General features: G+C 45.6%; 1 protein-coding gene across 1 annotated transcript; it reads left to right on the forward strand.

Annotated features, from left to right (window-relative positions):
- The first annotated feature begins 94 nt into the window (after positions 1 to 94).
- Positions 95 to 15,936, forward strand: LOC108027339 (hornerin). Its single transcript, XM_017098753.3, has 14 exons — positions 95 to 653; positions 1,742 to 1,832; positions 9,852 to 10,261; positions 10,352 to 10,431; positions 10,495 to 10,675; positions 10,785 to 11,128; positions 11,665 to 12,787; positions 12,858 to 13,697; positions 13,761 to 13,904; positions 13,966 to 14,146; positions 14,210 to 14,326; positions 14,396 to 14,516; positions 14,594 to 14,748; positions 14,812 to 15,936. The coding sequence occupies exons 1-14, from the start codon at positions 634 to 636 to the stop codon at positions 15,034 to 15,036; spliced, it is 4,032 nt and encodes a 1,343-aa protein (XP_016954242.1). The 5' UTR covers positions 95 to 633; the 3' UTR covers positions 15,037 to 15,936.
- Positions 15,937 to 16,303: the final 367 nt, after the last annotated feature.

Below are 16,303 nucleotides of genomic sequence, written 5' to 3' on the forward strand. Positions count from 1 at the left end.
TTAAAATTTATCAGTGACACTTACGTTCTGCGGTATATCGGGGAAAAATACCACAAATATCGATGTATTTGGTATTTGGTACGGCCACCCTAACAACCCATATGAACAAACTAAAAAAACCAGCGCCATCCGCAGATGCAGCGAAAACGTCTCGCGTTCGAATTTGCACGCACTGCAGCATAAATATTCAAACCAGCGCTGGGACATGCAGTTGCACAAACGCCGAGCCAAGCAAAAATATGGCCAGTGAATTATGTCATAAATGTGAAAGTGTTTCGAGTTGCACTGCAGCGGCGGCCTCAGCAACAACAACACCAGCGGCGGTAGCAACAAAAACTGCACGCATGTGAAAAAGGAGTGCGAAGTGTGTGGAAAAAAATCAATTGAGAGGAAAATTGCATTTTCGCTGCCGCGACCGAAACGAAAATAAGTGAAAGAAGAAAATATATATAAATATTTATATATATAAAGTGCGTTCGGGGTGTTTGCGTGTGTGTGTGTGTGTGGAAGGAAAGGAGCAAGAAGCAGCAGCAGCAGAAATAGCAAAAGGAGGCAGCAACAACAAGAAGCAAGAGAAAACCGCCAGCAACAACAACAACCAGCAGCAGCCCCCTAATAAAGAGCAGAGCAAAAATGAGTTCAAGTTGTGAAAGGTGTGTGCCGTTACACTACACTACAACAACTACCTCGGCGGCAGCAACTGAAAACAACAACAACAACAGCGGCAATCTCCAGACAACGCGAATGTCGAAATTGAGTATACAATTTATTAAGAAAGCAAATGCAGCACCAACAATGACCAACTGCAGATGCTTTTGTTAAATAAATTGTTGTCTTGAATGCAGAAAATTTCCATGCAGTGCGAACGGGTGGGTGGCCAAGGAGAGGAGAGCGAGAGTGGGCGTGGAGGGGAGCAGGAAGAGAGGGAGAGAGAGGAAGGAGCCGCCTTGGGACAGCTGCCTTTGCCTGCCCATGTGTGTGTGTGTGCGTGAGAGTGCGTGAGTGGGTGGCAACGCCACCCCGCTCTGCCCTCGCGTGCATTTTCGTTTACCTTGATTAAATTCCTGATTTATGCACTTTTTGGCTCTTTTGCGGCCCCAGGCGCCTGCAAAATCGATTTTCTGGCAAGGCGCGGCAACAAGCGTCGGCCGCCAAACGTGCCAGAAAGAGAGAGCCAGCGAGAGAGTGCTTACACCCTCTCGCACTCGCCTCACTCACTCTCTCCCAACTCCCATTCCGCCCAAGTGTGCGCGTGTGTGTGTGTGTGTGTGTGTGTGTGTGTGTGTAAGGACTGCAATTTTCAAATAAGGAAAAACCGGATGATGTTTGCCTAAATATGTTTGTCGGCGTAGAGAAAAGCCCAATTGAATGGGGGAAACCCGGCACACAACACACACACACACCCACATTTGGAAACTACGCACAATGCCGATTTTGGTCAACTTTTTTCCATCCTTCCCGCAATTTGCCTGAATGAATGCCCCGAAATGTTGAATGAAACATTTGTTTGCCGTGGGATTTTGGCATTGTTGTTTTCGGTTTTTTGCTGCCGCTTTTGAGGGCGTGTTTCCCAAAGTTTTGGTATCTCCGGTTCTTTGCCGTGCTCAAACAACTCGGCTAGCATTCCGGAGATGCTTTGGTCGGCCGCTCGAAAATAGAAGCAATCGCATTTTATGTCTTATTTATGTGTATTTCTCGCCTGCTCCGGATCTCCATCTTCATCGCATCTCCGGGAAAGCAGAATAGAATGGGTCGAAATCATCGAGCCTCGCACCAAGGAGCACATGTACGCCAATCTCACCACGGGCGAGTGTGTTTGGGATCCACCAGAAGTAAGTACTCAGCCCTGTATCTAAAATCTTTCCACAAAACACTTGCCCAATAAAGTTTTAGACAATTCCCAGAACAACTACACAGTTCAAAAAAACTGAAGAAAAAGCTTAGTTGTCTTTAAAAAAGTGGTTAAATTGATAGGACTTTTGGGATGTGGGCAGTTACTGTAAAATCAAAAGACTTTACCTTAAAGTAAGGTACATTTTCACCAAAAAAGGTACAAATTCCTCTAAGCTATCGACCAGTTTTCACTCAGAACTGGATAGTAAATATTTAGAGTGGTAAAAACTCATGAGTTCCCATGCTTCACCTTACGCAACACAAGATCTTCTCGTATTCGTGGAGTTCAACGACCACGCTCGCGGGGGTTACTTCATTGATTAGATGAGTAACTTGTTGTGCGGCTGGTTGTTTAATTACTATTCTGGGTCAGTTGTTTGCGCAATTTTCTTGCTTGTGTTTGGCTTGCAAATTTGTCGTAACCCACTTCGCCAAGTGGCGTGACCAAGGTTAATTATAATGAAATAACTGCCGAATGATGCGCCGCGCCTCATCATAACCGTTCTGATATAAGCGGCCAAGTAAAAGGAGGAAATGTTGCAGTTGTTCATGCCTCAGTGCAAATATTTTCCCTGTCTGAAGGCGTAACTTTTCCCTTTCAGACGAGCTTGAAAGGAAAACCGATTGGCTTGTTTGCCTAAATACTTGGCTTTTTTTCTCCCCATTTTCTATGCTGTTTGGCTAATGCGGCAACGCCAAAAGGTGTTGCAGGCTAATAACTTTGGTCTCGCCTGCAGGACGAAGCCGAACGGCAAACATCGGCCAGACGAGCTAACCAGGCCACCCTTCTTCCTTTCCTTTGGCTTTTCATGTACCTTCTCCTGGAGGAAGTAGTGAAAATTTCATTGATTTTGTTGCTGGCCTGCAATGTCCTCGTTTCGCTTCTGATTGCACACACATGGCCAGGAGTTTTCCGAAGGTATTGGTGGGCGAGAGAGTGCACGTCCTGCTTCCATAATGAAAAGGCTTGCATGCAGGGCGGCACTGGAAAAAACAAACTGGCGAATTGACAACTAGATTTATAGTGAATTTCAAAACAAGCTTTCGTAGTGAATTCTTCTAGTTAATGTTTTAAAATACTTCGATGAATTGGCTAAGTACCCTGATCTTTTAAATGTTGTTTATTGGCTTACTTATCCTGAACTTTTAAACGTTGTTCATTTAACAAGCTCGTTAATTTAAATAAGATTGATCTTTTTTTTTAAACACTAGTAATGAGAAAATTATTTTAGTTAGCAAGAGCTGCTTTCAGTGTATGTGGGCGCTATGTCCGCTTGGACGCCATGATTTATTGCTCGTCCTGCGACCCTTCCTCCGCTCTCCCCCTCCCTCTGCCCTAACTCCCCCACAAGGCACTGCAGCACAGCCCTCTCTTTGCGCTCTTCGAGTGTTTATTTATGTGCATTTCATTTCGGCTCTTGTCACTCTCACTCTCTGTTTGAGTCATCGACTACGTCACCGCCTTCTGCCGCTCCCCCTCCCCCCAACTACATGCATAAACACTGCTCTAGGCCAAAAGCGAATGAGAAGAGTGATAACAAAAGCCGTAATATAGGTAAAATATCATGGGTGTTTTTCTCAACAGTTCTATCATTGGGTTAATTAATGGTGGTTTGTGGTCAATGAATAGAGTGGGCACAGTGGTCTCTCGTAAACAAGGTAGCATGGGTACCATTTCTTATAAAAATATTTATTAACGGTATTTTGGTAAATGTATTTATATATTTTAAAATATTTGGAAAAAATTAAGCAATAAAGATAGTTGTGTTACTGTAAAAATGGTTAAATACCATTTTTGTGGCTTTGGTTACTATTTATAGTAAAACAACCATAAAATTCGAAGTAGTTTGTATTTCTGTTGGGAGAGGAACCATTTTGGTGGTCAAATTAGCAGTTTGATGGGTTCCTAACCCAACTTTAGCTATTATATTGGGTTCTTGTACCCAAAAGGTTGTTCTGAGTATAGGATCTTCTTGTTTTCTAGTTATAAAGTTATATTTATATCTTCAACGTGATCCCTTGCAACTTCGTAACAACCAGAGTTGCGATTCCGGAGCTTCTATTGTGAATTAGCAGCGTAAAGTCGACACTTCCGTCTCCATTCTTCTGCCTTGCGGAGTAGCAGATAAGGTCTACAAAGCCTGCCCCCGATTCAGTATCTGATTGCATGTGCTGCAATTGTTGCCGCTTCCCCCGTGGCGATGAGGAAGTGAGTCCTTTTCACTGCGCCGTAAAATCCGCACAACTTATGCAGGGCGGCGTGAAAAAGACATTACTGAAGATGGGGTGGTTGCACCACCTTGGCCACCGGCGGTGCACCCCTTTCCGCACTCACTGTTCCGCCCTCGCTCTCCTCTAACGTGCTTCAAATTAGCTGCATTCTGTTCTGGTTCTGCTGCCTGCTGGCCAACTTGCCGCTTTTTGTTTTAGCCGAGCTGGGCTCTCCTGGGTGTCACCAGCACCACCAGCACCACCACCACCGCTGCCAACAACTCTCGCTGCTGCGTCGTTGTACGTGATTTGAAATTTATTCACAGTCGTTGGGACACCGTCTACTTTTTGTTCAGCTCTTTATTATAACTCGAAATTACCAACCCATCCCTCCCTTCCCGTGGCTTTGTCAACTTTTTCATGCTGTTTTCGTCTCTTTTTTGCCCGCTGCCTTTGTAAAACTTCCGGTTGGCAGGGAGAAACAGAAAAGAAAAGTTGCCCACAAGTTGCACGTCCATTGCTCGTTTCATGTTTCACATTACGAAACCCGCCTCAAGACCTCGGAGAAGAAGCGGCCGAACCAGAATCCGGAGTGGCGCAGTGCCGCCGACGACCAAGAACGTTGCGTCCGCCGGCGTCACCCGACTGCCGCCCCAATCCCCTCCAGAATTGGGGGTGCTGCAATCCCCCTGGCAACCAAATGCGGCGGCGCCTCCTCCAAAACGGTCGAACCTCGATCCGGGCCTTTCTCGCTTCAGTGGAGGGTCTTGTGCTACGCAATCGTCGAAATATTTCAATTTTACTGTGGTCTTTGGTGCTCATTCTGCCTCGTGGGCATAAGAACTTTAGAAAATCAAATTCGACCACAATTTCTGGGGAAATGCCATTTAATTCGTTGTATTTTGATGTGATATGTTTTTTAGTGCTAATCCATATAAAATGATTTTCTTTAAATATTCAATATGAAATGGAGTCAATTTTAGGGTTTCCTCACATTATAATTTCTTGAGGTCATTTTTTATAAATACGAAATTCATTAAAAAGGTTGCAGTTGTTAATTATTACTCTTCGGTACCCAAATAAAAAAATGTGTAAGTTAGAAAATAAAACAAAATATTCAAATTTAATTTGAAATAATATTTTCCTAATAAAATTGGTGCTGCACCAGGACTGTCTAGCTTTTTAGTTAGGTTTCATAAAATCTTAATAAAATAATATTCAAGTAATAAGACACAGTCTGTACCAGCATTGGCCTTTTAGTTCGTATTATAAAATCGATCAGAAATAGTTTTATCTAATAAGCAAAATAGTTATAAAGTGGATTTATTTTAGTACCAATTATTACAAATAAGCATATAGTATACCAAGTTTAGCTGCCTTCCCAACTCGGTTTCATAAAATCAATATTCATATGTGCTGGCTGAATATGCATGTCATGCATTATCTATGACTCCAGACCTAAGGTATTCCCCACCACCCAGTCTTCCTCCTCGCCGGCTGGCCATCTATCGCCCATTGCCTTCTTGGGCAAAGTTCGGTTTCCTGTCTCTGCGGCCAAAGTGGCTTCTGGGCTGCACACAGCCACACAGCTAAATACCGACTTCTTCCGCTTTGGCTGGCACAATTTGAAAGCAATTACCAAGTCAATTAAATGTGCATAAATATTGCTAATGAATTTCGTCTCCCGGAGCCTCCTTCTGCTTGCCAAAATACATTAACATTTTTGAATACCCTTGAGGGGGGCTGTCTGCAACAGCAATGGCTGGGACTTAAATCTGTGCCCAAATCTACTTAGTCGCCTTTAATATTTCATAGGAAACCCATTGATTTCCTCTTGGATGAAGTCAGTAAAGTCGTATACGTATTTTCTTAATTTCCTGGGTTGCTGAACTATAAGCTATAGTAGCTATAGTAAGCAACCATGTCATAAATAAGCCTTAGGCTGATCTATAAATAAGCGTTTGAGTTGGTTTTCTCTGGGATCTGCATTCCAGCTGCCTCGCGGGAATGCGAAACATGTGCCCATCTCATCGATAACTGCAATCCGAAATCTATAAATCGCCCCAGTGCTTTCGTCTGGAAATGTTTGGGGCGATTGTGCGCTTTTTCGAGGAGAAAAGTGAGCATTGTGAATGGAAGTCAGATCAATATTTGCTGAAACCCAGCAACAATTCAATTCCATTCATTGGCTCCCACTTGGTGACACATTCCATTCAAATTTCGAGAGGCCCCTTCGGTCCGCCGTTCCGACGTTATCGCGCCTCCATGGGTGCTATTTCGGGACCTGCGCTGGGCTTCAAAATTCGCTCTGCTGATGACCTAATTTACCGAGGGGCGGCACACAGAATTCCTCCACATTTCTCTGTTGGCTTCTACTTCAGTGTGTCTGCGCGTTGTTTTCCTGCTGCATGATTCACAGATGAAAGCAAGAGCGAGATCGGTCCGAAACTGACCTCGGCCATAGTCTCCTCCCTGCGGAGAACTCTAGACCCAACTCGATTAGGAATCTTGTGCGTGCCTCGCTTCTTTTGCGCCCAGATCGACCCACTTGCCGCTGATTAAAAGCTGTAATTGTTTTTCAATAAGCGCCAGACTCGGCGTGCCGCATGTGGTATTCAATGGTCGGCGAATTGAATGGCAGATAACGAAGTGGAATGCATTACTCCGCTTCGATTTAATTGGGGAATTAATGGGGCTTCAATTAAACCATATCGATATAATAATATTTGCCGGTTCTTCTGAGGAAGATTGCTCGGCACCACAGGGCGTATGAGTAAACAATCTTAGGATTGGTAAGCAAAACATTCTGACACTTTAATCCAGGCAGATTTGACGGGGGAAAATCATTTTGAATTCATTTCAAAATACCGAAACATTTCCGCTAGACTCGAGCCCTGACTTTCCATTTCATTTCTGTGATCCAACGTTTTAAATTTAATCAACTTTGAACATCTCTTTCAATGATAGAATATAAAATATAAAAAGCCCGCCTCTTATGGCTTTATAAAATTAATCGAAATGTGTTCTTTTTAAATTGAATTGCAAATTATTACCTAAACAAACAAAAATATGTAAATAAAAAAGCAACATAAGAGGCAGAGATTTAATCAATTGATTATAGGCCACCTAAGAGTCATCGAGGTATGTGCAATGGCAAAATTCAGCTGACTGTTTTGTGATCTAGATGTAGGCCAGCGTCGTTCTCATCTGCCCCATTGTTGTTTAATGTTCATATTCCACAATTACAAAAAATTTTGGAATTTTGTACAAGGCCACAAATGAGGTCGAGTCGCTCGATGTTTCTTTTTATAGTCCAGCTCGCTTTTAACTGGGAGGCAGCGCGAAAAATCGGTTCATTGGAGGTGGGGAGGACTATCTGGATGGGTGACTGAGTGAGTGACTAAGTGGCTGAGTGACTGACTGACTGACTGACTGGCAGTTGGAAGCGCAACAATGCGAAAAGCGTAACGAGGCGACATGGCAGCTGAGTGGCCCATCCCCACTGGGTGGCCTTGCTCCCCTGCCCCGCCCACTCCCAATCATCGTCTGGTTGCGCCCACAAATTATGCAACATGCAACGCAATCGGGGGCTCCGCTGGAAATGGAAATGAAAACCAGAAATGAGAAGCAGCCAAGCCGAAAGCTTTCATCTGCAGCTGGGCGGGCGATGGGCGGGGCTGTTATTGTTGCTGCCATCGGTGGCCAGTTGCAACCACAAGAGCGAAAGCAACGAGAACGCCTGCAGGCAGCTCTATTAAAAGGGGGCGTGGGTCAGGAACCACCCACCGCCCATCGCCCAGCTGGCCCTGGCAATTGCAACTGAAGCTGGGGTCTCCAGTCGTCGGCGTCGTCGGCTGTGGGCGCATCTGCAGCGCAAAAGTTCAAGGTCAGCGCTGCTGCTGCTGCTGCTTCTGCTCTTACTGCATGCATTTTGCAGAAATAACCCTGACTTCTGGGCCAGACAGAGACGGGGAGAGCGGAGCGAGCGAGATGGAGCGGATTAAGCACACGCGCCTCGCCAGCAAGGCCAGATATTAAAGGGAGGATTAAACCAGTGGTGGGCGCCAAGTAATAGTTGTTTCGGAAAATGAAAGAAACTATTTTACTGTATGTTTTAAAATGATTGTGGTAATGTAATAGTTGTTTCAGAAAATGAAATATACTATTTTACTGTATGTTTTAAAATGATTGTGGTAATACCATTCTTAGTCTATGAGCTAGATAGATAGATAGGTAGATAGTTATAAGGATAGACAGATAGGTATTTTTAAAAAACGTTGCTTTTAATGTTATATGTATCATAAAATTGAATTTATAATCTTTTAAAAACAAATAAGCATTCTGAATTTACAAAAAGAGATAATTATACTATCACTGTGGACGGCAGTACACGTAGTAGCGAAGCCCGAGTAAACAATCATTATTCGTCACAAAAGGCGATATCAGCACTTTTTTAAGTTGATGCTGCGCAATCGCCACGACCCCTTACCTCGCTAGGAGGTGTTTTTGTTTGATATAATATTAATGTGCTTGGTTGGGGTAAATACCTTTCCCTCACCATCTCTGACACACCCGATAGAAAAGACAGCCGAGGAACCATCGAGAGTCCCTGTTTGTCAAGCACTTGTTGTATTTACTCGGCCGATAAAACCCTTCAGATTCAGATTATAAACACACACACTCACTCAGCCGCACTCTTTGTGCCCTCGAGTTTGCTGATTAAGCCCGAAGAAAAGCTCTCGAGCTGAGATACCAAAATAAATCAGCTTTTGTGTAATTGTTGGATAATTCAAGAGGAGGGATAAAAGCCAGCGCTACACGAACAACGACCACAATGGAGCCTCCAAGCACCAGCGGAATGGAAACTCATCATTGCCAGAGCCAGAGCTGAATGTCATTGGGTCCGGTGTCACTTCTGATGAAACTAAGTTGACGAGACTGATGTCGAAACGTGCCGAAATCTTGGTGTCTTAAGTATGGGTAATGCGCTCGGGCTCTTCGGGGGTTTCATGGAAATCCATAGTATTTTTAATATGAAAAAATATATTTATTTATACAAGAATTCATTTTGAAAATCTTTAAACTGATTATTTGCTCTATAGAAATCGTTTTTTGATTGAATCACTTTTTGTTTTAACCCAGACTGCGATAACCTCTATCTTAAGTTTTTCTTTTTGGAAATACGACATTTGAATAGCATTTATAAAAATAGCGATGAGTTGAAAGTTCAGAGAGAAAACCGAATGAGGATGTCCACATCGTAAAAAAAAAGTATATTTTTGAAATAGATTGCAAAATTTCGGATTTCTTCAAGCCGGCCACATAATAAAGGTTTTTTCTAAAAATTATGAATAAATAGCTGATAATAAGTAGAGAGAATTCTGTGGGTCATATATATGAAGCATAAACCATTTTTTATAATTCTTGATCTGCATAAGCAGGTGGAAGAATATCCGGTTCGGAAGTATCCATATGTCAACTGTAACTTCACCTCTGGGCATATTTATGAGGGTTTATCTAATAAACGCACGTTGATCTCGCGGCCCACGTGCTGCCCCTTCCCGGACCCCTGTCCCCAATTCCACCTCCACAACAATCCGACCCACACCATCCCACACACATGAGTACTCTCTCTCCGATCTGGTGACAACGATCCAAACTAATTTCGCCACGCGCACCGCGCTCTCTTCGCGTTCCCGGTCTCAACCCGTAACTCATTCCCGTTCCCATTCCGTTCTCGCTTACAGGATGTGGCAATTAAGCGGACCGACTCATCGCAGTGGTGGGAACTGTTTGATACGAATACCCAGCGGTTCTACTACTACAATGCGGCCACGCAGAAGACCGTGTGGCACCGGCCGAGCAAGTGCGACATCATTCCGCTGGCCAAGCTGCAGACGCTCAAGCAGAACACCGATCCCAGCGAGCGTCGCGAGCAGACCACGCCCCAAAAGCAGCAGCAGGTGCAGCAGCAACAGGTCCAACATCCTCCCCAGCAGCAGCAGATGCAGCAGCAACCCTCACCCATGTCGGGGCCGAACAAGAAGGGACGTGGTCAGCAGAGGATCAGCGGAGGCAATGGCACGGTGGCCAGCTCCGAGGAGAAGCTAACCAGCAGCGAAGTGATCTCTAGTCCACGTGGCCGCCAAAGCTTTCGGTGAGTTGAGTAACCCCATTTGGGTTTACATCAAAATGCTTTTGTTTACGTCCCACATTTGTTTACATTCCGTTCTGGGCCTTTTTTCAGCGTTGGCACGGGTGACTCATCCCGCTCCATGGATATGCAGCAGCAGCATCCGCAGGGCTATGCCTCCAGGCGTTCGCAAGGTGAGTGCTTTACTCACCCCTTATATTCTGGTGACTCATCAACTTGACCTTTCATCTCGACAGATTCCTGCAATCAGTACAAGGAGTCGGGCAAGTCAAGCGACTCTAGTCTCTCCAGTGCGCATGGCTACAGGCGCTTCAATGACGGCAGCGTTCCGGGGTCACAGCATCCGGATAACCTTCGCCTGGGCTCCCTGCAGAAACATCAGCGGGGAGGGGGCGGCGGGGGCAAGGATAATGGAGCGTAAGTAGCTGCGGTTTGGTTTCCATCACTTCATCGGCTATAAATCGTCCATTTGTTACTGTCCATTTCCATATCCATCTTCGCTTGCGCTTGGGTTACGGACTACCAGTTTTGAGATGCTCCAAGAGAGCACCAGTTCGCACAATTTACCGCATGGCAGCACCTCCACATCCTCATCCTACGCCGGTGGCAGTGGCTATGGAGACAAGTATTTCGATCACCAGCTGCTGCCCAACCACCTGCAGGGCTACTCCTCCAAGTCGTCGGACATCGCCTCGCCCACGCACTCCATTCACACGCCCCAGTCGCAGAAGAAGAAGATGTCTCCGGATGCAGCGCCCATTGGGCAGTACAACTACGCACAACAGCAGCACCAGCAAAGGAACGCACAACGGAGTGGCGGAGGAGGAGGTGGTGGCACCGGAGCCCCGGTGGGCAAGTCCTACGGAGGCGGTAAGAATTAATGTCTAAGCTGTGCACTTCGTAATAGGGTTATAGGCTATTGACTGATTTGGATATCAATTAAAAAATATCCACTACGGGCTAAGGCTATAGACCTATATATATAGACCTATATTGAAGCTTATATATTCTTGATCAGGATCACTAGGGAACTCGATCTACCCATGTCCGCCTGTTTGTTCCAACGCTGTAACATTCAATATATTTCTTTTGTAAAAAAAAATTTTTTTCAAAGTAAAAGTGTTTGAATTCGATATAGAATGTGTATTATTCATTCCTCTGTTATTTAAAAAGAAAAAAAATGTTATGAAATAATGAAAGAAATGCTAAGTAATGTTCAGGCTCACACAGAAATTGAGTAATTTCATAAGATTTTTACTTAAAATAGAGAAACAGAAAATATTAAATATGACAAAAGTTAATGAAAACCCATTTAAATTTCCTAAAATGTAGCTTAAATTGAAATTAAGGTTTAAATAAGTTCTTAGCACTACCTTAGAAATTAATAATTTTCCCATCCTCTTCAGATCGCGAATACAAGGTGTCTCTGGCCCGCTCGGGCAGCTTCATGTCCTCTTCCATTAATCCCGCCGCCGCCGGCCACCACAGCAAATCCTACCGCAAGAGCAGCGCGGAAGCGGCGAACGGAGGAGCCGCCAGCGACGACTCCATGCACGAGAAGTACTTCAAGTCGGTGGAGAACACGCCACTCTCGCGCCGCCGCCACACCACGAATGCCACCAAGAGCGGAGGCGGACCGGGTGGAGGTGGGGCCAGTGGCAGCAATACGGCCACCAGTACGGCGGGCAGCGGCAGCAGCAGCCACAAGAAGCACTCCAGCGACTCCAGTCCACAGAGCCCGATCAGTCCGCAGACGAAGAGCTCGCGCCAGGCCAAGACGAGTGCCACCAGCGCTCTGCCTCAGCTCCAGCACTCACCGCGGCTGCAAGAGCCGAGCCACAGTCTGGATTTGCTGAGCCTGGAGAGGATTTCGTTGGGCAAAGCGGGGCCCATCTCGCCGGGCGGTGGTACAGAGAACCTGGGCCTGCTGACGCACTCGTCGCGCGGATCCAACGACTCCGCCCGCCAACGCCAGAAGTCCAACAACTCCACGGCGAATCGTTCGCAGTCGCATCATTACCCCGGGCAGAGTTCTTTGCGGCACAGTGCCAGTTCCAGTCTTGACAAACGGGGCTACCATGTGGGAGGAGGCAGTGGCGATGGAAGAGGAGGGTCAGGCGGGGAGAAGAGACGCTCAAAGCAGCACCCGTACCATCAGCAGGCTGACAACAGCGACGTGGAGTACGACAACGGAAACACATCGCCCTTGTACACCAACTGGGACCAGGAGATGCCCCACTTGCTGCCCCTCAAGCACTACATCATCGAGCAGGCAAAGTTGTCGGGTCGCTATGAGTACCGAGGTGGCGATGGCGCCGATTCGGACTCCTACCACTCGGACAGCCAGTCGGAGCACTCGCTCTCGGGCCACGAGCCGGACAACGAGGACTCAGACGGGGGATCGGACACGCATGGCGGCTATCTCGAGCATAACTACGGCATGATCGACGACTACGCCAACATGGGTGACAGCGTCTCTTACTACGCGTACATGTATCCGCCGCACGATCCCGCCGGAAGGGAGGATATGTAAGTATAGTTAACCCTCACCAACATGTTACCAAACCTAACCCACTAAAATTCGATATCTTTCCTGTAGCTCCGAAAACGTGGAGGCTGTGCTAGAAGGAATCGGAGTCAATGCGACAGAACCCTCGGCTCCAACCGCCACCGTTCCCAAGCCGAAGCCCCGTTACCAGATCTCATACTACGACACCGTTTCGCACAGTCCCTCGACCGGCAGCGGCTACCACGGTCAGCAGCTTTACTCCAACACGCCGCCCTTTACCGGGCATGGTCATGGCCATCACGTTCCACCGCCCTCGCTGCCCCACCAGCAGCAGCTGCACCTGGAACCGAGCGACGCCAAGCAGAAGCAGTCGCAAACCCTGCCCTCGCCCAACAGGCAGATTTCGCGGCTAGCTGGCGCCGGTCACCAGGGGTCCGGACCAGCTGCATCATCCAAAGAAGAGACCGGCCATGGCCACAGTCTCCTTGCTGGTCAACAGCAGGCCACGGCGGGCAGTGTAACACCAGCCAGTCCTTCGCGACCTGGTCACAAGATGGCCCCTCCTTCGCTGAAGCCCACCATCCAGCAGATCTTTCCACCCAGCGAACGTGCCCCGGGAATGGGATTGGGCGGGCCAACGTTAGCCTGCATGAAAGAATGTGATATTGAGAAGTTTGCTGCCGACAATCTGAATCTGCACTCAAAGGGAATCTTCCGGAAGAAGGCGTCTGTGCGTGACATGCTCAGTTGGACAGCGGAAGCGATCAGTCGGCCCATGTTGGCGCTGTCCCGGGACAAGGCGGATAAGAAGACAGCCATCGAGCTGTTCAAGCTCGTGCAGATCTACATGGCAGATCGTAAGGCGCGCATAGGCATGACATTGAATTCGGTGGCCATAGAAATTATCGGAGCATCCTTACCACAGCAGCAGTGAGTTGTTTTATCTAAATAAACCATTACGAATATAAACCCTAATTTGCTCTTGCCTAACAGATTACGAGATGAGTTGTATGTCCAGTTGTGTCGCCAGACGACGGAGAACCCCAAGCGAGACTCGCTCATCCGGGGCTGGGAACTGATGGCCATCTGTCTGTCCTATGTTCCCCCATCGCCCACGTTTCAACCAACACTGCTAAAGTGAGTATTGTAAAATTGTAAGGGAAGTGGAACTCCTTTTATTGAATATCTTTTATCGCAGTTATGTCAATCGTCATCGGGATCCTTCATTTGCCACGTGTTTCATGGAGGTGAGCAAGTGGCCCATCCATGTGCAGATCTCACACTACGCCACAGTGTGTTGTCGCCGATTGGATCGCATTGGTAGCAGTGGACGACGAATGGCCAAAAAGCCAACTGTGGATGAGGTGGAGCAGGCGCGGGTAACTAAAATCGTTGGCAAATTAAGAACTATTTTTAATATTTTTCAAAACCTCTACTTTTAGCAACAAATCCTGAGGAACAGCATGTTTGGCAACACTCTTTCCGAGGTGATGGAGCTGCAAAAAGATAAGTTTCCGTTCCGCAAGCTGCCCTGGATACAGACTACCCTTTCAGAGCAAGTATGTTTACCTGAGCTTAATTAAACTACATTAAAATGTACTTATAAATGTATTTTTGAATTTTGTCAGGTTTTGCTACTCAATGGAAAGCAGACTGAGGGAATCTTTCGCGTTTCCGCGGATGTGGATGAGGTCAATTGCATGAAGAATCGCCTGGATCGGTGGGATGTTCCTGATAAAAACACATTAGGTAGCAAATTAAATAAACTGATTATTCAAGTTCGTCTCAATATCCATATAATATTAACATTGAATCCCATTCCTCAGTTGATGCACATGCGCCAGCCAGTCTGCTCAAGCTGTGGTATCGAGAACTGTACGACCCGCTCATACCGGATGCCTACTACGAGGATTGTGTGAACACAGAGGATCCCGACAAAGCCAAAGAAATAGTTAATAAGTTGCCCGAAATAAATCAGCTGGTGAGTTGTTAAGATATAAGTATAAAAGCATTAAGATTAACTAACATCTTCGGTTGCTTTCAGGTTCTAACGTATCTAATACATTTCCTGCAACAATTCTCCATATCCGAGGTGGTGAGTTGCACCAAGATGGACTCCTCGAATCTGGCCATGGTGTTTGCGCCCAACTGTCTGCGCTGCACATCCGAGGACCCCAAGGTGATTTTGGAGAACGCGCGCAAAGAGATGTCCTTCATGCGCACTCTCATCCAGCACATGGACACGACGCACGTGGCCAATCTGGTCTAATGGATGGATGGATTGTTGGCCAAGCGCAATTAGCAACTACCTACCTACCAACCTACCAATATGTAAACGTTATTAACCTACCCTAACTTACTACCTACCAAATCTAACTTAAACACTCAATTTGTATTTATACAAAGGATGTCGATGAAGGACGATTAATCTTGACTCCTACTTTAACTTTAACTCGTTTTGCTACTCGAATTTTCTTACTAACTGCTACCAAAATTAATTTTATTTCGTAATGTCTAGGAAGCTTGTTAAGAACAATGGCAACAACAACCCCAACCCCAAATACTCGAAGATCTTGTAACTCGTAGTGCTTTTTCAAACCAAAAACAGCTGAAAGATGAATCCAAAACCGAAAGCTCAATGTGTGCATGCCTAGTTATGTCTCAAATTGTAGTCGAATTAATTTATTTTGCATTTTAACTGTTGTTTTTCTTTAAATGGAATTTAAATCAAAGCAAGCAAGCAAATACTCAAAGAAACTCTAAACTCTCAAACAGTGCGAAGCAAAGCAAACCTTGAACAACTTCATGCGAAGCCTATAAATAGTTATAAAGTAAAGCTAACGATAATTAAATTAAACTCTATATATTATGATGTAAACTGTATGAAAAGGGAAGATCAAGAGGAGAACCGAGAGAGAGATAAGTGAATCAAATGCAATAAGAGGTCAATGATGAAACTGCTTATTAATTACTTGCAGCCAACGTAGTGCTATATACAAAATATTTATTCATTTGCGTAAATAAAAAAGAATGAAAGTAAAACGATATACCAATGTTCAAATCCAACGCAATTTCATGGAGAACAAGTCAACTGAAAATATATATAAATATGTATTGAAAGGCGCAACTTTCGAAGTGGATCGAATAAAGTTATAAATGTAAAACGGAATTTCGACAACTTGCTATCGGAACACACGCCCATATAGGGATTACACATTCAGCCAGCTCTTCCTTTGCCACAATTAATGCGTGCGGGGAATATTTATGCCCAATTTCGAAGTCGTTTCAAACCGTTTGTCTTCTGATAATTGCTAATAATTTAGCGTCACTTGACGACCATAAGCCCCCAGGCCATGGCACCTTATCGAACAGCGCAGTTTGGGGCTGTAGGCCTCGTCAATGTCTCGAATTGGGCGCATTTACTTATCGCATACCACCGAAAAACGCTTTTCTCTTCAAAAGAATTTGATGTTCGTGCTTTTATCACCATTCATTATTCATTATTTCGGTTTAATTTTTTTGGAGAGTTCAAAATA

The sequence above is a fragment of the Drosophila biarmipes genome, chromosome 3R (assembly GCF_025231255.1).
Source record: "Drosophila biarmipes strain raj3 chromosome 3R, RU_DBia_V1.1, whole genome shotgun sequence".
Taxonomy (NCBI): domain Eukaryota; kingdom Metazoa; phylum Arthropoda; class Insecta; order Diptera; family Drosophilidae; genus Drosophila; species Drosophila biarmipes.

What these genes read in the sequence shown, in the direction of transcription:
- LOC108027339 (XM_017098753.3), top strand. Translation starts at nt 634, where the DNA reads ATGAGTTCAAGTTGTGAAAG. An exon ending in GGGGGCAAGGATAATGGAGC is followed by an intron (nt 10,676 to 10,784) that starts GTAAGTAGCTGC and finishes ACGGACTACCAG; the next exon opens with TTTTGAGATGCTCCAAGAGA. An exon ending in AGACTACCCTTTCAGAGCAA is followed by an intron (nt 14,327 to 14,395) that starts GTATGTTTACCT and finishes GAATTTTGTCAG; the next exon opens with GTTTTGCTACTCAATGGAAA.